Below are 25,686 nucleotides of genomic sequence, written 5' to 3'. Positions count from 1 at the left end.
CCTTATATTTGGTGTCATTTCTTAAGAATATGAATTTATGTAATTAATAATCTATTTAAGTCATCTTTTTTTTAAATGTTTTTTATTAAAAATATGTTTTACTAAAAAAGTTGGCACAGCGAATTTGATTTACTTATTACTTAGGCCACCTAAAAGGTGAAGTTGTTGATAAAATAAAATAAGGGTTGTGAAATGGAGGGGAAAGAAAAAAAAAAAAGGAATTTATTGAAAAGCTTGTATTTAGTTTGTAGACAGATATTAATTGTAAAATAATACTGTGGGAAAAAAAAAAAAAAAAAATGTTAGCTGTCTATTATATTGTAACATATCAAAAAAATGTAATTTATAAATTTATATATGTCCGATCACGGATTGATCAGTATGCTGTGTAATGTAGCAACCCGATGTATTTGGGCAGCATGATTGAATAAATTTCTTTCTCTGTATCTCTGAAAACTAAATTTATCTTTTAATTTTTACATGTGAGCCCTTGTTTTTACAAGGCTATATCCCAATCCATAATTTTCATTTATAAGGATTTCGTCGTACAATAAACCACGTAATTTATGTACAATTATTGGGAAATTTCACTTTATTTTAACAACAATTATAAAAACTAGAAGTTCAATAGAAACATGAAAATACTCCAGACTATTTATGTTACTAAAAATATTCTAAAATAAACGAAATTTCAAAATATATTCTGCGCATATTATTGATAAATTAATGAAATAAATGCAAATATATGAGTTAACAAATTTAGTTTTATGAGTTATTTAACTTTCGTAAAAAGTTAACGAAATGGTACGTACATATATGAATAAAAGATTTTGATGTATGTAGAAAAACTTTTATTTAATATACACAAGTATCATTTTATCGAGAAAGTCTTATGGATATAAATGATAAACGCTTAAAAACAAGTCCACATATGTTAAAATAAAAAATAAAAATTAAATTTATTAATTACGCTCTAACCTTCCCATTCTCTAAAATAAATTATTATACACAATGATAATCAGACCAATTTGGACATGGAATTGAGTTCTGAAGCTCTACCAAACCATCAAATTCCTCCCGGATCCAATCCTTACTATCCAAAATATCCAAAAACGAAATGAAAAGACGCATATCTGTCTTTACATTCCAAACTCCTTACCCCATCCTAACCCGTTAGTACTTAATCTCTCATCCTTAACAATTCCTGATAATCCTCCGAGGCGCCTGAAAAGAAGATGGCCACAGGACCTTCTGATTTAAATTAATGCATGAAGTACCACCAATGGGTGGCTCATTCCCAAGGTTTTCAAGTGTTAATGAAAAATTCCACATATTTTTTACAGTTGCAAATTACATTAAATAATTACTCGACCTTCCCACTAGATTGGTTACTTATAGGATAGCCTCCTCCTCCAGTATGTCAGAAATTACCCCTAGGTAGGTGATAAAAAAGTGGTACTTTTTATAGTGTAATTTGCTATTAAAATCCTAATTAGCAACACCCAGAAACATAGAAGTATTTTTTTGTGAAATATTGTTCGTAAATAAAGTTATAAGGAAGATAATATATTCACTTTGATTAACAAATGAAAATTGAATTGAATTTCTGCTAAATGATATCAATTTATATTGAATCTATTTTTTTTTAATCTGTAACGGATTTGTGTGTATATATGTGTAAACATAGTTAATTACTTAGTAAATACTAATTATTACTTACAAATTTACACTTAAAAAAACATAGAACCAGGACGTGTAGTAGTAGAAGCTGCTGCCTGCAAACGATTTTCTTATCTTTTTTTTTGTGGAGGTATATGTTCCCAGGATAGCTGTAGTACTCGCCACAGGATGACCTCGCTATACTCAAAGTTACAAAACCCAATCGTTCCACCAATCCTCTCTTAAATTACATAGCAGATTTATTTATTTATAAAACAAAGATCATTTTATTTCTTTTAAAATAAACAATACTAAACTTATTTTGTTGTGATACTAAAAATCATATTATGAATTATGATATAGGAAAAATCATATTTTGAATTATAATATAGGAATAGGAAATCATATTATGAATTATGATACCTTATGTGGCTTTAAGTGATAAATAAAATATAATTTTTATCTTGGACTGTTGGTTGATTAAATAAAACAAAAGGCTCTCCTTAGATTAAGATTTAAGACGCAGGTCATAATAACAATCTGAGAACTGGGGGTGACGCAGGTTCGAATCCGGCCAGGGGCGTTGACTTTTTTCATTAAGTGGTGGTACCACAAAACTTGACCGCCCACCATGGTTAAAATAGGTTGGTCATCTGTAATAACTCTCTCCCCCCGTATTTCAGAAATGACCAGGAAGGGGGTAATAAAAAAAAAAAATTTTTAAATTTTACATATATATATATTTTTTTTTTATGACATTTCTTCCATATTTTCAAAACGGATTTAAATTATTTTATCACGTGTTGTAAAAAAAACAAAACAAGTTTAACTGAGTATTCATAAAAATCTTTTCCGTCCACAGAAAATATCATAATAATTTTTACAACTTACATTATTCAGTATGTCAAAAGCTTGAAATACATATTTTGTACAGAAGAGCATTAATTATATGATTGTGTAACTTTATGCAATGGCAGTAAATATACTCTCCTGTTATTTTTCCTTTCCGGTCCAACGCCCCGTTCAAAACTACAGGGCTATCACACATTTCAAAGTCCCTAGTCATTTTAATTCAGTCAAAGTCTAATTTCACTGTATTCTGTTTTTATTTTGACCTTTTTACAGAACATATTTTGAAATATCCTACAGCCTGTTCATTTACGACCTGAGTACAGTAAACCATTTTCTTTGGAGAAGTACATCAAGAGATGTACAAAAATAAAGTTATAATGTTTTAATATCAAAATATTTTTCTAGGACAGCCACGGCAATAAGAATTGCATGGCAAGTAGCACAGTAATAAAATATTTCAATATAATTAAATCCTCATGTTAATTAGAAGAAACAAATGTTTCCTGAGATCGTATAATGACTAACATGAATGTATAGCGATTCTAGAAGACCATATTATTCAAGAGGGACATGGAAAATGATTCTTCGATTGAGAAAATATGTCGTTTTTTTTTATTTGTGAGTCTGGGAAAATATTATATAAGACGAAGTGCAAAATTAAAAAAAGTTACACAACAAGGTGAGCTTTCTCACTTCCCAATTATTCTTTACCCCCCCCCCCATGGAACCACTGTCAATTATTACTTCATGGGACATTTTTTTAAATTATTTATTTACCTACTTCTTTGTACATTTTATTTAGCCATTGCACGGCCTCTTCTTCTTAAGTTTTCCGGAATTGATTTTTTTCCAATTTTTATGTCTAGCTCTTCTTTTTCTTGAGTAAAACCTGGAATACAAAAGAACGATTTTTCCACTGTTTCGTCTACGGAATCGCAAGTTGGACACGATGGCCTGTCCTTCAGTTTGAAACGGACTTGAGAAAATATGTGCGTGTGTCTTGAAAACTTTCTTCTATTGCATATAAATGCAAAGTACGCTTTTATAATAATCTCCAAAAACATAAATCATTTATTATTTAATATTTAATTATAAATTATTAATAAAATTATTCTTTATTTGAAAATCTCTTAACTAAAGGTGCGTTGTGTAATTAAAAAAATACTGATTTCATTCGATCCCTCTTCCAGAGATGACTATTTTTAAATTACTATTTAAACACATATTTAGCTTTAATTGCTGAGAGCTAAAGAACTGCTCTCGAATTATCTGCCGTCATTACTCGCTGAGCTCATTGGTGCGTCTAGCAATTAACTTCCAACTCCTCCACGTTTTCCAAGTTTTACAGTTTAATTGCTATCCTTCCGAATTGTACATCACTTCTCGGTATACTTACTCTGTTCTGACAAAACTTCTTATTCTTGGTTTCATATCCGTACAAAAGCTCTCTGATCCTCTGATCTGGATTAATTTAACTGAAATTAGGTGTTAATTAAGAATTTCATAGAACGTAATGAAGAAAGTATAAAATTCTTGATATAACTGTTTATTTAATTAACCTGAATTAGTGAGGATCTCGTTTAGCTTGGTTCTCTTTCTCTATTTTCAGCTATGGATTTCTTCATCGTTCTTATAGCATTAAAAATGTGTTTTATATTGCCTGTGATTACCAGAAATATGTGACCAAATTAGTAAAATAATGAATGCTAGTTTTTAAACTGAATAGCCTCCTTATGTTTCATTATCATATATAATTTTTCATTTATCATATCTAATTTTTTAACGTTTCAAGTTGGAACAATTAAAAATCTCAAAAAGAACCTCCTAACCTACCGATTTGTATTTCTCTACCCTTAGAACTGCCTCCTTTGAAAAATCCTTCCTCGTGACTAGAGCGGCGCCTGTTCGAATCCGGCCTGGGTGGTCGACTATTATTTCTGTTGCGGCCCAAGAAAAAGAAAACTTGAAGCCCCACCATGGTTAGAAAAGGGTAGTTACCACTAGATAACCCCTCTCCTCTCTGTATGTCAGAAATGACCGGGCAGGGAATCTTAAAAAAATAAATAAATAAATAAAATAAAAGTATGGTTCTCGAACTCACAGAGTTCTACTGCGGCTAGAATAAATAATTATTTGCTACAGCCGGATTCGAACCCAATTCCAAGAGTTATTAAGAAAACGTTTTTCTCACTGAGCTACTTCACTCCCCATTTTTTTTACAACATAAACCAAAAGATGCTTCTAGTAGACTAAACATTTTTTTTTAGATAAAAACAAGTCAGATTATTTTTTAGCCTACTTGAAAATCCTTATAAGAATATTGATTGAATCGCTGCGTTGGTCGATCCAAATTGTTTTCGATAGTTCGCAGATATTATAGCTATGTATATTCCAAAAATATTACATCAGAACCGGACTAGTAAAATATTTTATTTTATTTGTAAGAAAATTTTTATAATTTCATATTATTATTATGTAATTTTTTATACATTATATACTCATTTAATACAATGAGCAATATTTTTTTCTTATTCTAAATAGAAAATTGATTGGTACATAAATAACCTTTATGGTTATTTAAATTGGTACATAAATCCAAACAGTGCAAAGTCAGACAATTAAGTTTATATGAAAAAATTTCTAAAATTATATAATTTTTTTTTCAGTTCCCGAGGTGCATTAGCACGAGCCCTTAGACAAGTGTCAATTATACAATTTCTGTAGACATAATATCAACAAAATGAATTAATTGATATCGGTATTCCAAAGCTCTGTATTACTTCTTTAAAGTTGTGTTAGAATCAGTTTTATATTTTATATTTGATCACGATCATTCATATTATAAATTTGTTTGGATTACTTTCTGTAAATTTTTTAGATAATATTTTCAAATCATATACATTAATATTATCATGATAGATATTATTCTTAGTACGAAGACTTTCGACTTAAAATATAGACTTCCGTATATATTTTTTTTTATAATTGAATAAAATAAAGAATATTTGAGCAAAAATAGAATATCTTTCTCCGATTCGGGCTTGCCGACATTTCCTCTTTCAATATTATTTACTATGTCCTAGATCTTTACTAATTTTGAATTTAATAAACTCTTATTAGCGCTCCTTCGGCATTAATAACTTCAAAGATTGCTTCAATAAATGTAGCATGTCGTCAAAAGATGCTCTGGAGAAGTTGAAACTTGAACTGGAATCCATACAAGGGCGCCTAAATTAACTTGCCCAGTAGGACTGGCTGTTAATGTGAGTTGGTTTAATTGTTAGTGTGAGGCCACCAAAACGGGTTTCGTTATGGAGGTATCATTAAAACAGTGTGATAGCTTGACTTCATATGAAGTGTATTCATAGTTTTGTTCATTTTTTGTCTGCTATTTCCGATCTCTTAAACGTATTGAGCTGTTGCATGTGGCGTATGCCAACTACCTTGGAAAGAGATGTGATAAGTTTAAATATAAAGCAATAGTCTATAAAAGTTGGCGAGTTGATCTATAAGACGTTCGACATTTGAAGATAGGCTTCGTTTAAGAAGAATATTCCTTCGGCAGGTGAAAGCTCGCGATTGTGACTCCGATCACGCAAGATAGCCTACACGTTGGCAATATAGCATTGCTATCTGATTCATCATGCTCGATAGTGAAATGAATCTGTCTTAATGTATATGATATCCCTCCCTCCCTCCCCCCCTTTCTCTCTCTCTCTCTTTTTTTTTTCTTTCTCACGGTATTAATTCATCAACATTTTGTCAAACATTACCTTTCTTTACAATATTTTAAAAATCAGATTGGGGGAAGAGAGTCCGGGTGACGGTCAATAAAGATATCAAAATAGTAAAAGAAAAAATAAAACTATATATTATTAAACACTGATAGTTGTTAATAATAATTAACAATAAATATTGTTGATGTCCAAACTCCACCATTGTTGGTTAACTATAAATAGTTCTCTTTGACTATTTCTATACCTTTATTGACCGCCACCCGGACTATCTTCCTACAATCTACTTCAGACGGTCAACTATCTTCTTCCAATATTTTTGTAATCACTTGCCTCTTTAACTGAAATATATTGTAATTTATATATTCATAATATTTCCTGCATTTAAAATTTATATATTCAATTTTTTCCTTCAATGGTTAATTCAGTTGGTATATAATCATTAATAATATATTAATATTAATTAAAATCCCTACTTATACAACGAATTGTTGAATTAATTATAAAGAAAATATAACAGCATAGGTACCCGTACCATTAATTTAAACTTATATAATGTTTTCATTTTGGACTGGTGGAGTATTTCGGCCTACAAGAAAAACGAAATTGAAGAGGAATAAAATTCATGGTCAAAGGCGGGAAAAGAAATTCGTTACTTACACTATTAAACATACACCATATAAATCACTTACTTTTTTTTTTTTTTTATAATTTTCAATTGTCATGGTTGTAGCATTGTAAATAGTTAGTGGTGTCTTGCCCCCCCCCCCCCATTATCAACTGTTAAAATAACTTACTAAGTGTTACAATTACGATATTAGGCTAACCAGCCCAACCTGACAATAATGGAATATATATAATGTTACTACAACTGTTGAAACGCTAAATATTCGCTCTTTCAATCCATATCAATATATCTTAGATTTTATGTCTTTAAAAGGAAGAAAAATAAAATATAGGAAAACTTTTCTAATGTCCCTATAAACAAATTGCATATCTCTGATTCTAATTTGTTTACGAAGGCTTGTACCATTTTTGCAGTTCCAATGGACCTAAACCACTCTTAAGTTTCTTCTAGATTGGTGGAGTCATTATGTTGATGTATTACAATTTTTGTCATTTATGTAAAAATAAATTGGATTAGAAATCATAGAGTAACTAATGATAATTTGCGTTGGAGGATCAACCCATGTTTTCAAAATGAAAATTCTTCTGTAATTGATTATTAAAATTTTAACTAATTAATAAACTTAAATTTAATTTAGTCATATTAATTAATTTCGTCTCTAAAATTATCATTCCATGCCAAACGTATAGATACCTCGTCTAAAACCATTAGTCCCTTCCTCTTAGTTTTAGGTAAAGATTCCATTTTTTTTGCCCCAGGCTGAAAAAAAAACCTTAAAGTTAAAAAACCTGCCTTGTCCTCAAATGGGATTACCTACACAGCAAACTAACGGACAAAATATTCTAAACCATTTGACGCAGATATGCGTAGGTATTTCTTAATAATTACTATACTAAACCCACGTCCGAAATGTCACCAGTAAAATCGTTATGGGAGAATTATTAATTTCATCTGTCGGTTAAAACTGAAACAAACGTTATTAGTAGTTTGAGTGGTGGTCAATAAAGGTATCAAAATAGTAAAAGAAAACGGTTTGGTTTGCAATAAATAGTTTTCTTTTATTTCGGAAGATAGTCCGGGTGGGGCTCAATAAAGGTATCAAAATAGTTAATTTATTGTTTACCGTTTATTTATTTTAGTTTATTTATTGTAAACCGGTTTGGTTTACAATAAATAGTTTTCTTTTATTTCGGAAGATAGTCCGGGTGGCGGTAAATAAAGGTATCAAAATAGTAAAAGAAACCGGTTTGGTTTACAATAAATAGTTTTCTTTCATTTCGGAAGATAGTCCAGGTGGCGCTCAATAAAGGTATCAAAATAAGAAAACGGTTTGGTTTACAATAAATAGTGTTCTTTATTGATACCTTTATTGACCGTTACCTGGACTATCTTCCGAAGTAAAAGAAAACTGTTTATTGTAAACCAAACCGCTTTCTTTTACTATTTTGATACAATTATTGACCGACTCCCGGACTATCTTCCTACAATAATATAAATAATATTTTGAACTAATATAACAATAAAATAAAACCACTTATCACATTTCTAAGAAATTGCAATGTTAGGATGAATAAAAATTCTGATTACGCCTGTAAATCCATCTGCAATGATTGTGGCATAATATAAATAATTTTATTAAAAATTTAAATTCTATTTCTCTACACATTGAGAAAATAAAAGTCAGTTCTACGAATCGTAATGCTTTTGTTCTAATTAAGAGAGAAAAACCCCACCTTTCCACGTTAATTCCCAATTTAACGAGCCTTTATAATTAGTTCTTTTTCGGATCTTCACTAAGTCCCTCTGCATTGTACTTCTAAATTAATTGTTTGTTAGAAGGGCAGTGTATGAAACACAGTGCACTCTCTTTATAACTTTTGGTTTAATTGGACATGCTAATGAATGAATACATAAAAGATCTATATTGAAGCACACAAACTGTTATTGAGAGGGATGAAAAAAATCTTTTTTGACGATGCAGTCTGTTAATAATTTAAACATGTAACAAAATGTTCGGTCTTTTGGTCTCAATAAAGGTTCTATGTTGTTTATATAAAAAGTGTTTTTTGACCCATACCTCTGCCAGTGCACAACATTATATTTAAGCTAATTTAATTCAAAACATTATTCTAAAAGATATTCATTCATTTGTGCATAAAAATGTTAATATGTAAAGCTAATGCCCATTATTCAAAACGTCCTTATTTACATATATTGAATTAAATTTAAAAGCCATTTACTTGCCTGTTTAAAGAGAAATAATTTGCCATTTCGTTTAGAAGTTAGCTATTTTAATAATTTATCTCTAAACATTTTTATTAAAATGTCTAATTATTAATGTGGGACAATGTTTTTGATTAGGCATTCAAGACCGAGAATAAATAACGTGAGCAATGACTTGTTATTGTATATAATATTATATCGCACTTTTTATTATGTATATAAAAGTTTTTATGTCCCAAACATAAATGGGATACACGATTATACAATACATTTTTCTTGCTACTTAAAAATAAATAAAAGTAAACCGAAAGAAAAAATAAATCAAAAGTGAACAGAATATATTTATTTTAGAATACTTCCATTACCTAACCACCCCTAACCAGAGTGGCAGGATTAATTTTTCATACCATGGGGCCGCACAGTGGGGTATCTGGCCAAAACTATTCATCCTACAATTAAGTTTAAATGTATTCATCATAAATATAATATCATTTTCTGTACATTTAACTACTTATATGCCTTAAATAATAAAAGATTGAAAATTTGTAACTTAGAAAGTATGTCCTCACTATACCTGTGTATATTATGTCCAGCATTGAACATCTCAATTTATGTAAGGGAAAGTTTACTTAGATTTCAAAAATATTGCAGTAAGAACTAATACGATATGATCAGAACAATATAGGTTTTCGTAATAATATAATATCAATTCTTACTACTAAATTTACTCGTCTGATGATGATTTTTTGATGAGAATGATTTATCCAGATTTTTTAAATATTAAATACCACACTTTGGTCCTCTACAAAATGAACTTCAACCCCCCTGATCGGGTTCGATCCGGCGTCGCTGAAGATTCGAGGTTGTACGCTTCAATTCTCTCGGTTCCAAACGGCCTCGTTGGTTAAATACTTACACAATTTATTCTCTAATGAACACTCGAAAATTAAAGTGGGACTGATGGAGACGACAGTGTTGGAAAATAATCCCCACTATACGATAGACCCATCAGACAGTTGTGTGTCAGATCAAATACTCTTTGGTTTGCCTCTATCTGACACTCTATCTCGTTATTTAGTACTTTAGGAAATAGGTTACAGAATTTTTTTGTAATACGGGCCGTGTTGTTTCTGATCATGTAATGCCACCTTCATCAGAATGTCAGAATTCAATTTTTTTTTTTGTGATAACCCATTTTTTTAGTGTGTGTATTAGATATTTGCTGTGCATTTTCGTATTTCTTTTGTGTTAAATTTTGAAACTTTTCCGTTCCATTGAAGTGTTGGATAATCAATTATATATTTCAATTTCATTCTATTTAATTTTATATAATAACATATTTGTTAACAAATATAATTAATATGGTAATGAAATTTCATGAGTCGAAGTTATAATTAACAGATTATAGATCCAATTAATCCGATTATAAAGTTGATTAAGTTTCTTGAATGATGTTTTGTGCTTCTTTCAAATTCATTGTGCTATCTAATACTTATAATTTGATAATACTTCAAAGAGCTACTTATAATTTAGACAAGATTCAAGAGCTTTAAAGAAATTAAAAAAAAAAAAAAAAACAATCTAAGAAATCAGCCAATATAGACTTGGTCCCTGGCTATAGGTGCATCCTATTTATATCTGTCGCCTACCTTAGTAGCTTGTATAGATTCTTTGTTTGTTGCATTATATATAGAATAAATGCCTGTTTCCGTTTTTATGTTTGTGTAGTGGATTCCACCATCTTTATAAATTAAAAAATAAATAAAATATAATAACGTAAAACTTTATATTTTTATAATTTTGTATCTGTTAGCCTTAGTTGAAAATAATAACGAGTTTAAAAATGAAAACTTTTTTTTTTAAATCTACTTTCACTTGGATGACATTATAAGACAATTTTTCAAAGCCATTACTTATCTGTAAAAAAATATAAAATGTTACCGTATTTGAATGAAAAAAGAAGTGCAACTTGACAAAAACATATAGTTATCCGCCGTGGTCAAATAGTGGTTGAATGGTGATTTGGAAGCTCACTTTCCACTTTCCATTTTCCATGTAAGCCGTATTTTTTTTTTTTTTTTTTTATTCAAGAAAATATTAGCATAATTGTGTGTGAAAATGATTTTTTGTGATTTAAAATTATTAATAGGTATTACAATTATTTTTCAAAAACACAAATACATTATTTTAAAAAAAATAGACAAATAAGTACTGCAGTAATGCAATATCTATTCACCGGAGATCGATTGAAGAAGAATTGTTATGTTTTTTGTATATGTGTATATATATATATATAATGACTAAAAAAAAATAATTGAAAAAATATTATAAATTTTAATTAGGAATGAACTAAATACTAATTCTTATAAATAGCTTTTTGATAAAATACTTCAATAAAGAACAACCATACCATTTAATAAACTAATAACATCCGGAAAAGTTATACTAGTTAAGATCAGGGTTTATTCCTACTAAAAATATATATGTATAAATTAATAAAAATAATAATAAAAGTGAACGAAAACTATTTAAACTATTGAGCCAATAAAACTATGAAGTTAAATAGTAAAAATCACACCCAATTGTATGGTAGTTTTTATTATTGTTAAATGTATGCTCTGATTACAGATTATATTTTATTTTTTTTATTATTTCAATTTTTTTCCCTTTTTTTTGTTTGTTTTTTTGTTTGCATGTTAATGTGTATGTTTTTGTTGTAGATTTGGAAACTCCCGAAATCACACCAAACAGTGCCCTCTGCAACCAAACTACATTGATTTCTTGCGCTTATCCTACAACAGTTGAACAAATTCATTTTGCAACGAAAAAAGAAGATCTGGACACCCTTTGCCCGTAAGTAATTTTTATTGATATTTTTATAATATTAAACATTTCAGGTCAGTTTTTAATTTTTTCCTGTGGAGAAAATAGGGTAGGGCCATTTTGACGAATTTGGTAATCTTTTGGAAAAACTTTATAAAAAACAAAGTAATGATATTTAATGAATTCAAAAAGGAGTACGATATAAATAAAGATCAATGATTTTTCAATATTAATTGAAAATTGTGTGAATAGAATACATATAAAACATTAAAATTGATTTTATAATGTAAAAATATTGTTATACACATAATCAGGAATATCTGTTATCTATAATATTTCTCTGTTTCGGTAATGTATAGCTAATACATCAGCTCGCTTGAAATTTCTGTTTTATTTGGAGGAAGATGAATTTTTGAACAAAAAACATATTTAAAATAGTTTTAAAAATGTATCTCCCCTCTCTTGAGTGTTTTGTTTTAATAACAATAATAAATGATCTATTTGTTTTAGGACAAATCCCTTTAGAATAATAATATAAAAATATTTGATTTGAGGCTTTAGAGCCTTAGATTGGCAAATAAAAAAAGTAATTTATAGACCTTTAATCGGAAAAAAAATTAAATTTATGATATTAATAAGCAGGAAAACAAATAAATATTTACAGAGCAATACTCATTAAAGTTATAAATATTTACATAATTAATACTGCAGTTTTTATATTTTATTGGAACTTGATGGCTAAGAAATGATGGAATAAGTGGGATTTGAAGGTGGGAAGGGTACTGGAGTGATGGAAGTAGGAATGGAATTCCATATGGAAGATAATTTGGTAGGAATGATCTATCATAAGCTAAAGTCCGGTGCCACAATAAATATGTGGTTTGGATAGGTCGTAATTCAGCAGTAAAAGGGTTAGGATTAGAACTAATTAACTAATCTCTCCTTTAAAGTTATAAGTTACTTAGTTCTTTAAAAAATTTAACATCTAGATCTTTAGGGCTTAATTTCATATACAGAAAATGAAAAAAGTTGGTAGATAAAATTTGGTTTGGGAATTTTTTGATCGTAGTTATCAAGGTAATCAATGGAAGAACCAGTCTGACAAATGATTCCGTTGCTTTTATAGTTGATTCTCAATTAGCGGGCAACTCTCAGAACTAAGTTAACAACAAAATATATTCTAAAAAAAATTTTTACGCAAAATCCCCAAATCCAATTTTAATTTAAAATGTTTGTATTTTTTTTACGGCCAGAACGATGCCGGAACAGTGAAGCCCTAAACACCCACACCAATGGTAAAATATACATTGAAAAATCATTTAATGCTGAATTACATCCCAATTATTAATTTTAAGATATCATTTCATAATGATTACAACAGGTAATCATTATAAAATGATAATTTTTTAACGAAAGGACTATATTAAGCCACGAAAATCATAATTCAAAAAGTACTGACCTATTATTTTTTTTCCTGTCTGGCCAAATTTTGTGAAAAGAATGAAAATGATAGCTAACGTCACGTGAAATAATCCATAATTATTTCATTGATAAAGTGCATAATGTATTTATAAGTGCTATTATATAAAATCAATAGAATAATTATTATTTTATTTTATAACTTGTAAATTTATGAGATGCAACTTTCAATTTTTGGCCATCTTGGAGTAAAATATTTGCTTTGGTGGGGCTGCTGAAATTTATATAATCACTAATTTCCATTGCTTCATATTTCATGCTTAGATGAGTGAAAGTGAAAACTAATTGTTGTCATGAAAGCAATGGAAAAAAAAAACATTCAGTTATAAATTTGATTTATTTATAGCCTTTTCGTTACTCCTCATTACCTTTTATAACTTTATATACTAGATATAAATTTTTTGATTCTAATGGTAGTTTTATTATACATATATATTACTACTACTTGCAGAGATCTGCTATCAAACTGGGAAAATGTTTCTCTCTTTTTTTTTTTTTCTTTTTAAATTATTTCATAGTTGATATCTATTAATTGTGTATTACTACTAATAGTGGAAGGTAATTAATTATTTAGAGTAAGCTATAGAGAGAGATTTAACTATTTAGAGAAAGATATTGACAGATACTTAATTATGTAGTGATAGTCATTTAGAGGAAATTAATTGAGATATAGTTAATTACTTAGATGAAGCTATGTTGAATGTTTGTCTTTCAACTTATTAATATATCAGCGACTGTTTTAATGAGGATATAACCTGGCTTATATTAGAGATCATTTAATTGCGTATTGATGCAACATCTGTAATGAAAATCGTTTGAGCCGCTTTCATGAAAATTGTAATTTAGTTTATAATAAATTATATAAAGTGGCCCTTTGATAAGATGATTTTAGCGGAAATTTTCTGTAACACCGCAGGCATATACCTACCTTAAATAGGTTATTTCAGTTCCTGTTAGGTTATTTAACTTTTCTTTAAAAAATTTTGATTGCAATCTGCTCCTACAAGCCCTAGAATGTCAAAATACACGTAATATGTTTTAAACTACATTTAAAACATTCATAATTAACGGTAACACAATATGTAAAACTCTTGTTGTTGATACTAACCCTGAATTTGTTTGTAGATAATTAGGTCTGGAATATACTACCGTTGCAAAGAATAAATTTCCCGTATCAGTGGGGAGATATTTTACCTCCATTTTTCGCATTCATAAATGTTTGATTTGCTCCATTGTGCATCCCATAAATATTCATCAATCATATAAACAATCCACCTGCTGTTAAAATACAGAATTCTGTTATAATCCCGATTCATTAATATGCGATTAGAATATGGTTTGCTAATTGTTCGTAAACACTTGTTGCTTAACCCTCGTTTAGGAGAGAAGGTAAATAGACACATTCTTTCCACAGCTGCTGTTCCATCTATCATCTACCCTTCAGTTCACTCACTCTTGTTAAGTGAATTCACCCTCCTCGACAAGTGTCGAATTATAATCTTGGCAATGGTTCATTTCCAGAATACATAAATATGTTCGATATTGTTAAACTTTTGCCACTTGCAGCAAATCCAAGACTTGTACAAATTCTTGCTAAACAAAGGAAGCAACAAACGTCGATATCATATTCATATCGATATAACATTCGATTTATTCTATTTTTATTATAAAAGGGAACTAAATAAAGATAGGCGAAAAAAAAAAAGAAACGAAAATATTAGCAGTGGAAGTTGTGGTTGATAAAAATTCATATAAATAGTACTAAATAACCTGTAAATTCAACCTTCGTTTTAAAATTTTTATAAGAGACTTTTTAATTTAATTACCTAGATATATAATGTCTTTATAAATATATATGTGTGCTATGCCTATATACAAATGTATTTACGCCGAATCGATTGAAATTTAAATTATAAAATCTTAAACAAAAATTAATTATTGAATAAAAAGGTTTAAGAAATTATTTAAATAATTAAACAACGGAAAGCACAATTGCAATTATAAAACAATGCTAACTGAAAACAAATGTGTAGATGAATTACAAGTGCACTTTGAGTCCTGCCCAAAAAACGACATCTGAGCGGCCGCCAATTCTGGCAAATTTGTACCAGCCAATCCAAATAACCAATCCATACGCTTGCAAATGCGCGAATTGTTTGGCAAACGTGTATAGGCACCTTTATATGTTTGCTGTCTTAGCGCTAAATAAAATTAACGATTATTAGGATCCAAAATTACTAATTAAACGTGACTGATTAAACGGACACATAAAAATATATTTATTTGTTTTAGGAGCAATCCTCATACAAGTAGAATTACCGTGTACAATAAATATTCCTTTAATAGTTATATTCAGGTCCATAATAATAATAGCAATAATACTTCCATTGAAGTACAATGTTTTGTCTTGTTTGGGCCTACCCCTGTATGTTGTTTACAATTTTGTTTTTGAAATATTTACGAATTTGCTATACAACACTTGGTTCATTTATTTTTTTTTTTACAAATATTTATTTTTTTGATATTTTAATAATTATAAATAAACGAAAGATAAAGTTGTCTTATTAAGAAATAGCTTAGAAAGCGTTTCATGCTTCGAAAATAACTTTTTTTTGTTGTTCATTTTCACAAAATCATGTATCAAGTGAGAATCGAACTTTGTATTAAAATGTTCACGATGTAATCTACCACTCTAATACTTGTTGAGTAATGAATCTGTTAATGTATTATTTATCTTGGCTGTTAGTACACATTATTTAATCAATAGTATAATTTAAATAATTGACTAATTTAAATGTGTTGCATAAATTGTTTGAATGAGAGTTTACATTTCACTACTTATAGATTCAAACTAAGTGTTGAATAAATTAAAGATGTTTTGTCATGTAAATCAATCCGGTTTTGCCTTGATTTAATACGTTATGCTTTGAAGTAATATTATGTGAATTAATAATAATTAGTGTGGTAAAAGTTTAATTTATACTGAATCGCATACAGTATTTAGCATAACATATAGCACATTCACTTGAGTAGCATGCTACACACTGATGCAACTGGGCAACTACGTATTTGTGATTTGAATTATTTCTACTGACATATGAAATATTAAAAATAAATAATGTTTGATCCTTTCAGTTATTTAGGTTAATAATGATAAACATTTATCACAAGTTACCGAATAAATAAGAAAACAATTTAAAAACAAAAATTATAAATGAATTTACATAATATTATTTTTACAATAATTAATCATCGTTCAGAAATTTGATTTTTAACTATTTTCTTGTAATATAATTTGAAGCTCAAAAGTGTCTTTGATAATATCTGCTTTAGCAATGAGTCTGAAAAATCAAACAAAAACGAAAAAAAAAATACATTAAATGTTTTTCCAATCTAATTTTTCTAAACATATGTAATTTAAACATTACACATCTGATTTAGTACTAAATTATTTCCTTTTGCCCATTGGATGCATTTGTTGAAATATTGTACAATTTCTTCATGTTTAACCATTTGTGTGTTTTCTTCAACTTCTTGCTCTTTAAGATAGACTACACTAGAAATAACTTCTACCTTGAGTTATCCATTCATTCTCTTCTTCTCCATTGATATTTCGAATTATGAAGTAGTTAAAATTAGCAACGTTCGGATGTCATGCTTATAATTTAGCTTAAATGATATAATTAAGGTAGATGAATTTAACAAACTAATTTTTTTCGAAATCAAATGAAATTGATAAATAGAGACCGGATTTTTGTTTAATTTATAATATTAATAAATGGAAAGCTTACATAAATTTGTTTAAATAAATTAAAATACTTGCTAAATACTATCTACATTAAACTAAACTACTCTCATTAAAACCTTACAATTTTATCTATAATTGTAGAGCTTTGAGGGAACTAATTGTATTAAATTTTATATTCCTATTAATGAAAAATGAAATTCAATGTTTCAACTTCGTAAAACTACCTTCATTATGAGTTTTAAATAAAATATGCAAGTCACTATGTGAAGTATTTTTCCAAGCAATATTTTTATTTTTATTTTTTCTAAAATTTAACAAGAATGTTCTTCCGAAGTGTTGAAGAAATAATATCTTAATGGAGAAATATGTCTTCAATACTTGCGTGAGGGTCGTTGTCTCTTTTTTTCTATATAGCCCTTATTAATCTATATAACTATATATATTATTCTAACTAACCCCTCATTTTACGCTTTTATGTACCTTTTTCTTTCATTTTTTTTTTAGGTTAAATTTGACTTTTCACATGTTAATCAATGCACTTGATTTATTTCAAATTTGTCAATTTTAAGCTATAAATTAAAAAAAGGAAAAATGTAATAAAAGTGATAATTATTAACTTACATACTCCTATATGTGTATAATATAGAAGTTTAATTCAGTCATTACATTTTATGCTTCAAAACCTCAAACTTTAGCCCGGATACAGTAAAACGTGCAATTTAATGCAAAATAAAATAAGGGTTACTTGAATGTATTTTTCATGATTCCAATTTCCTACGAGGTTTGGTGATCTTTGAAGCTAGGAAACAAAAGATGCAATTGCACAAAAATCCTCTACTGATAAATTTGATTGATAAATACAATTTTCTTTGTAATTTTCATTGTTTATTTTGTTATATTATTATCAAAAGATTTACTAAAATAAATGATTGTGGGTTATAAATTAACATATCCGGTCAGGAGGACCATTTTTATTTATTTATTTTATTTTTTTGTTAAATGCGAACACGCGATTGCTACATTTCATAAGGCACATACCAATAATGAATATTGCTGGTTTATTGCAATAAATGGGTTATGGGAATAAAAGTAGACTGTTATAAATGATAATGATCTATTTATGATATAACATTATTTAATAGGGTCGTAAAAGAGAATAGACAATTCGTTTTAAATGGAGTATCTGTTGATATATAGAGATGGTCTATTGGTAGTTAAAATATTGGTCTTCTGACGATGCTGGGTGTTTTCTCAACACACCTCTTGGCTAATGCATCTACTCATTTCAGCGGGGAGCCACAAATGCCTCGAGTATGTCAACAAATCCCAACTTTTATCGATTACTAAACTATGTTTCTAATCCTGCAGAATTCTTCACGGATCAGAGTACAATAAGAGTTATTTTATTTCGATGTATCAATTAATGTTGTTATATCTTAATAAAACTAATTATTATAACTGGATGTTCCAATACTCAAATATGGCTTTTACTTTAACCAAGAGATTAATCCGTCTTGTAACGACTACATCTGTTTCTGAATCCTTGGCTAAATTACAACGTTCAGCTTTCCTTGATTAGACCAAATCATTATGAATGTGATAATTTTATTAGATAAGGGGGAGCAAGCGCGAGCCAGAATTTTTAAAAGTTTGACTTAAAGAGAATTTAATTTTAAAGATAGAGAGTTGAAATTTTGCCGTTAAATTCATCATTCGATTGCCCTCCCCAGAGTAACCTTCAAAAATAAATAATTAGCTCATTTTATAATTAAATAATTATAAAGTCGGAAAGTGCGTACAAGTGCCTGTATTAACTTGTACGCACTTTCCGCAAACATATGGGAAGATCGTAAATGATATTGATTCTTCTTGTGTTTAAATTGAATGGCTATCATTGTTAGGGATAGAGAACGAAACCTGTTCGCCCTTAATTTTAGACCAGTAATGATAATTTAAACTGATCAACATTTCACTGAGTTAAGCAGTTTTTTCCCTGTTATTTCGAGGGAGTAAAAGAAGGATTCAGCGTTACATGGCTTAAATAAATAATGCACTTGCAATTGTATTTTTAGAGCTTTAAACAACTAAAGAGAAGTTTTTTCTATTAGATTTGTCATATGGCCCACTATGCTTGGGAAGATAATTATTTTATGTTCTCCTGTAGCCGTGAGGTAACCCTGTGGGTTCCTTAGCCTTATTAAGTGTGTACTCTTGGGTTAAAATCTAGCGGTCGAGAGTGATATTGACGAAATAACCTCCTTGCTCAACTCCCTTTCATGGGTTGTAGTGTTACAGTTTTAATTTAACAGTAATACAGAATCTGTAAATATCCACTAACAAAGAATAGACAGAAAAATCGGAAAAAGCCGAGCATACCCGGTCTCTCCCGATTTATATCATTATTTCATTATATCTAGTTGTATTCCTGGCTGGTATAAAGTTGATATTCCATATTCGTTATTGTACTTCGACAAATCCTGAAATAAGAATTTTCATGGTAACAGAAAAGTAAGAATTTCAAAGGTTTTTTAGTCTGTTATGCTCTTGCCCACAAAACGCATTTTCCCATTTTCGCATTTTTTTGTTCATTGGAATATTATTTTACTTGTTGCAGGCACCTCCACAGCGGTCTCCGATGTATCGACAACTACACCAGGACCTGCCTCAAACCCGCACAGCGGTCTCACTTCAACAGGCTCTACATCGGCACCAGTGCTGTCATCCAAGACATCTGCCAACCCGGTCATTATCAAGAAGGTAAGTGGACAGTCGCTCAATAAATGTTTCCTTGCTTTAATGGTGTCTAGGTCAATACTTACTTTCACCTGTGGGAAAAGTAGTTCTTACCATTAAAAGCATTTCCGATACTTATTCGATGAAATGTTATTCATTGTGTGTAACAGTTGCTATAGTATTCGTATCATTTTAGTTTTTAACTTGATTTGTCACAACTGTTCAGAAAGATTCCTTTTAAATTGAATGAAAATGCGGTATTTAAAAAAAAAAATCTAGAATTATTTGTATTCCATATGAGGCAGTACAACATACAACAATTATAGATAGTACAAGAGCCCAGTAGAAAAAAACAGTTATTTCACACTAATTTTTTATTAATTTAATGAATACTGTGTATAATTAAAAGATAAAATTAATGAATCTACAAAGTATAGTTAGGGGGATTAAAACATAGCACCTGTTTCAAAACGTTAAAAAATATTGTAGGAAGATAGTCCGGGTGGTGGTCAATAAAGGTATCAAAATAGTAAAAAAAAAAATATTTATTGCTAACCAACGTTTGCGGGGCTTCGTCAGGGCTAAAAGAAAAAAAAGATAACATTATAAGAATTAACAAAACATTAAGAAAATACCAAAATAATTTTAAAAAATTGTTTTTTTTAATTTTCTATATAAAATAAATAAAAGAAAGAATAATAATAAGAAAGAATACGGTCAGGCTGCATCTATTAGTAAATAGTTTCTAGTCCTCGTGTATGTATTCTTTCTTAAATTATTATTATTATTAATTATTCTATACATTTTATAAATAAAACAAAAAACTGTTTTAAAAAAAATATTTTTGTATTTTCTTTGTATATTTTGTCAATTCTTACAATGTATCTTGTTTTTCGTATACCTCGTAAAGTGGGGCGAACCGTTGGTTAACAATAAATAGTTTTCTTTTACTATTTTGATACATATATTTTTTTTTACCGTACTATCTTCCAAAAATCTACTTCAAACGGTCGACTATCGTCTTTCAAGTTAAAAGATATTAAGTTTTCTTTTGGAGCTCCATATCTTTTAAACTGCTTATAACACTAGAAACCTTAATACAATATCATTAAAAGTTGAGTAAATTTTATAAAATATGAGCCCTAATATGTTCAATAGTTTCCGAGATATAGTTTTTGAACGATTGATTTTTCGTTATTTTGTTGGCGAACTATATATCAGGAATCATTAGACATACGGATGACTATTAGCACTGTACTATAAATTAGTTTATCTTTGTAGGAGTTGCAGTTTCAAATTCAAATTACGAAGACGTTAATTTCTAGTTGTTTGAACAAAAACAATTTATTTATGAAAAGATATATCTTAGAAATAATTAGATGTATAGGTGTCCATCAACACTAAAATTAAAGCTAGTTTAACGTTCTATAAAGCAGTTTATGACACTAATTTTCATAAGTGTAGTAGATTTCATGGTATTTTCTAGAATAAATTGGTTTCTAGTTATTCAAACAAATTTTATATTCATATGAAAATATCCTAAGAACTACTACCCTTAGGAAGATACTTGTTATAAATTACTTTATAGGACGTTAAACTAGGTTTTTTTTAGGTCTGGTAGATCTTCACATTCAATGGTTGCCGAGGTATAGTTTTTCCTAAATTCATAACTTTTCATGAAGTTCAGAACATTTCGTGAAATAATTTTGTCAAATATCATGAAAACTACTACTCTCACGAAGATAAACGTCAGAAACTACTTTATAACACATTAAACTAGCTTTAATATGAGTGCTAATAGACATATGGTCGCCAAATTGTTCCTGAGGTATAGATTTCCCTTAATGAATTCATCAACTACTGATTTTCAGTGCATTTTTTATGAAATGATACTTTTTAAAATATTTTATCTCGGAAACTACTGAACGTAAATAGTTCTGTTATTCATTTTTTAAGAAATTCGCCCTACTTTAAATTATGTTCTATCAGATTTTCTTGCATTGTCGGTAGTTTTAAAGATATGGATCTGCGAATGAAATAAAAAAAATTAACGTTTTGAAACAGCCACCATTTTTTCTTCCCCCTAACTTTAGTTGACAGACTCATCAATTTTGACTAGTAATTATACTTAATGTTCATTAAAATAATCATAAATGAGGTTAACTTTTTACTCCTCTTGGGCTCTGGCACTAAGACCATAAACAAAAAAATATATCACGCGGATCTCCAATATCAGGCGTTTTTTTTTTCTTTTTGTTTCCTCTTTCCGTTTGAAGCAAGTATTTCAAAAGTGATGTTGGTCCGTCGCTCTCTGGGGGTCTTAGTGGAGCGGGTCCCGTCGGGAATGATTGCCTTTTTTTGTGTTATGATCTCCTCTTGTGAGATTGTAACATGTATATTGGCCAATCTACTCTTTTTAATTGTCTATAACTGCCCTTCTGACATAAATATGCTTAACTAAAAAATAACAGGAATACTACTACCAGCATTGCTTAAGATGATTACCTCACAAAACTCTCACTTATCATTCCAGAGTGATAAAATTTCAAATATTAAAGTTTTATTATTCTGCTACTAATATAATTAAAATTTAAAGGTAACATTCAGCATTACCTTATCGTACAATTGAAGATCTCCCGAGTGCAAATAACCGCGCAAAATATTCTGTATGTATGTGCATGTGAACTACCTAGCTCAAAAGTCGTGACAGAAATTACATATTTAAGGCAGTTGTATCCTTCGGATCTTATAGCAAATTATTCCTTACGATCAACCAACGAGAAGTAGCACTTTATACATAAATCTATTTTTCGATTTTTTTTTAAACAAATTAATTTTTTTTTTAATGTCCAATGAAGTGGTTTTTAATATCACCCAGTAGTGTTTTTAATAGTACCCAGTGGTTTTATCCTGATCGAAATAGTTTAACAGGGCTTAGGCATGCCTAATTTTCATATAATCTTCCTCTAAAGTACTTTAATTTTGATTATATGAAATAAATAACCATTTAGCATTGTTACCAGTAATACAAAATCTATTTCAATACATTTTTTGAGGTTAAAAACTTACAAAAATCGAATAAATTTTTAATTTAATTTTTTTTTTTAATTTTACAATGTTTGGGAACCACTGGCTCATATTCATGTACCTCAATAGACCTTAATTTGTCAAAATTTTAATTTCACTAAGGAAATCATGTCATCTTCTAAAAAAAGATGAAGTCTAAATCAAACAAAAGATGATCATGTCATCTTCTAAAAAATAAAATGACTTGATTTCCGTAGTGAAATTAAAATTTTGACAAAAATGAGACCTATTAAGGTACATGAATATGAGACAGTGGTCCCGAAACGTTGTAAAACAAAATAGAAAATATAGAATAAAAAATATATTCAATTATTGTAAGTTTTTAACCTCAAAAAATTTATTGAAATTGACATACCGGACTTCCCAATAAGAAAATCCAGAATAAAAAATTTATAAATATGAACTATGAAATAATTTGATGATAAGCTAAAGGAGAAAAATTGAGAAATAGAGACATCAGTTTAAAGGCTGGAAAATCAGAGAGATCCAATCGCTTCTTATCCCAATCTTAGGTACATAAAAATACAAATTTTTATATATACAGAATAATACTTTTTTTTTTTAACTTTCGCCTACCTTCCTATTTTTCATATTGTCTCAGAATATTATTTTTTATTATGTTCCTACCTTTTGAAATTTCTTTGACATGTCTTCTGAGTTACCTAGTCTATATATTTAGAATTCGATTAATTAGATGTAGACACTTCTATTGAATCTCTTCTTAAATGGGTTATTCCCCAATCTCAGTAAAGCATTCGAATTTAAAACAATTATTACTCAAATTTCCTGATCATTTGGTTAATTGATGAGAGACGTTGAACTGTGAAAGCATCCCTCTTAAGTAATATAACACAACAAGACGCGACAGTCTAATTTGCTAAAACATCGAGGGAAAGAAAGGCGTTTAAAAATTCATATGAGCCAGAGAATGAAGTTCCGGGCCTTTCCTCCCCTCCCCCTACCAGATGGACCCTACCTATCATCCATCATACATTTATCTATTTATGTATTCCGTCTAGGGCTTAAATGTATCGGAAACAAGAAGAATTATTGTTTTTTTTAGTCTATAAGCAGCCTTTCATCCAATAGTTTTCCATAAATTGGTCAGTTTGTATTTGTCAGTTCTGTTTATGTACCGGAGATAAATGAGGGAGATGCAAAAGAGGATAAATCCTCTTTTAGAAAAATTTTCAGGATATAATATACCCAAATATATGCATAACGTAGGTGATTATTATTTTTTTTCTTAACAATTATTATTGGATCAATTGTTTTTAAATTATGCCAGAAAAAGATTTGTTAGACATTGTTAAGTTTTTCCAGATAGTGAATTGAAAAAAAAAATAATGAACATTAAATTAAGGAATTTATACCATTTAGCTAGGAATTAAAAAAAAAAAAAAAATCAATCAGGAAAAAATTGTTGATGTGTAACTTATACAATTTATTTAATCTAGATAACATTTCGGACCTAAACTGTCCATTTTTAAACCCAATATATAAAATCATATTCAATCAATATCAAATTTTAAAAAAACATATAAATTACTTTGCTAAATTATAACTTTTTAAAAAATATTTTGTATGATTATTATTGATTGAATTAAATATTACCGTATTTATAAAAATATAATATTTTTGTTTTAATTCATTTTAGTGCATATTATAGTAACACTTTTCATAAATATAATTGAAAGCAAAATAATATAAAATATTCCAATATTTATTATTCAATAATTTCCTAATATTAGATTAATGTTCCATGTTATTTATTAATCTGTAATTAGGTATGTTTTTTTTTTTATATTAAATCACGAAGTTGATTTAATTTAAACATCAATGTATTATTATAATTGGCACGACTGACTGTGGAGGTCCAAGGCCTCTGGTACTTAGGAAATAAATCACGCGTTTCATGACGTGGTTTTCATTGGGTGGGTTCGTCACTCCCACGCCTATTTTTGTGAGTGCCACCCATTGGCTAACGGGCTCCAAATGTCTGGGGGAGGCTGTGAGTGTGTATTGTATAATTATATGATTGAAAAAATCCCGGATAGGGCCGGAAACTCGAACTCACATCCTTTGAGTTGGCAGACAGGTGCGTTACCACGCTGCTCCCGTCATCAATGTATTACTTTTTTAATTTTCAACATACCTCTGCGGTATTCTTTCCTTCTATATACTGTGGAATCGTAAATTTCAACAAATTTTTTACTACTTCAATTAATATTAAACCATTATTACACATCAGAATTAAATAATAATTAATATCATTATAAAAATTGGTTGACATTTTAAGGAATTGAGAATATTAAGGGAGTAAAGTAGCCCTAGCCGTAAAACCTTCCTAAAAGTTTTGGCTTGTTTATAAGTTAAGAAAAAAAAGAAATAAATAGCGCCTGAGTTAGCACTGAAGCAGAGGAGCGAGGGTATATCGCTCAGATAGAGATGAATTGGGGGGATTATGTGTTCGACGTGTAACGAGTCTTTGTGCTTCCAATACATACTTCTGTCTATCGGCCAAATCTAACTTTCTTAATTATGTCGATATGTTATAAGTATTATTTTTTCTACATGATATAAATAAATATGATGTTTTGATTGACTAGTTTGACGAAAATTAGGTGAGTTTAGCTTCAATTTTATTTATTTATTTCTATTTATTTGTTGGTAAACTGCTTTAATTTTAATTATTTTTCAACTTATTTTAGACAGCATTA

At 28.9% G+C, this 25,686-nt stretch overlaps 1 protein-coding gene across 2 annotated transcripts in view; it reads left to right on the top strand.

The window, feature by feature from the left end:
* Positions 1-25,686, top strand: part of LOC106685006 (uncharacterized) — a 189,390-nt gene that overhangs the window by 103,886 nt on the left and 59,818 nt on the right. For both annotated transcript variants that reach the window (XM_067049115.1, XM_067049116.1), the window contains 2 exons: positions 11,817-11,949; positions 19,761-19,903. In XM_067049115.1, the coding sequence (XP_066905216.1) occupies positions 11,817-11,949; positions 19,761-19,903 (276 nt within the window). The remainder of the gene's footprint in view (positions 1-11,816; positions 11,950-19,760; positions 19,904-25,686) is intronic.

Source organism: Halyomorpha halys, unplaced genomic scaffold (assembly GCF_000696795.3).
Source record: "Halyomorpha halys isolate HHAL.00 unplaced genomic scaffold, Hhal_1.1 Scaffold646.1, whole genome shotgun sequence".
Lineage (NCBI taxonomy): Eukaryota > Metazoa > Arthropoda > Insecta > Hemiptera > Pentatomidae > Halyomorpha > Halyomorpha halys.
Note: the sequence above shows the minus strand (reverse complement) of the source record. Positions and strands in the feature narration are given on the sequence as shown.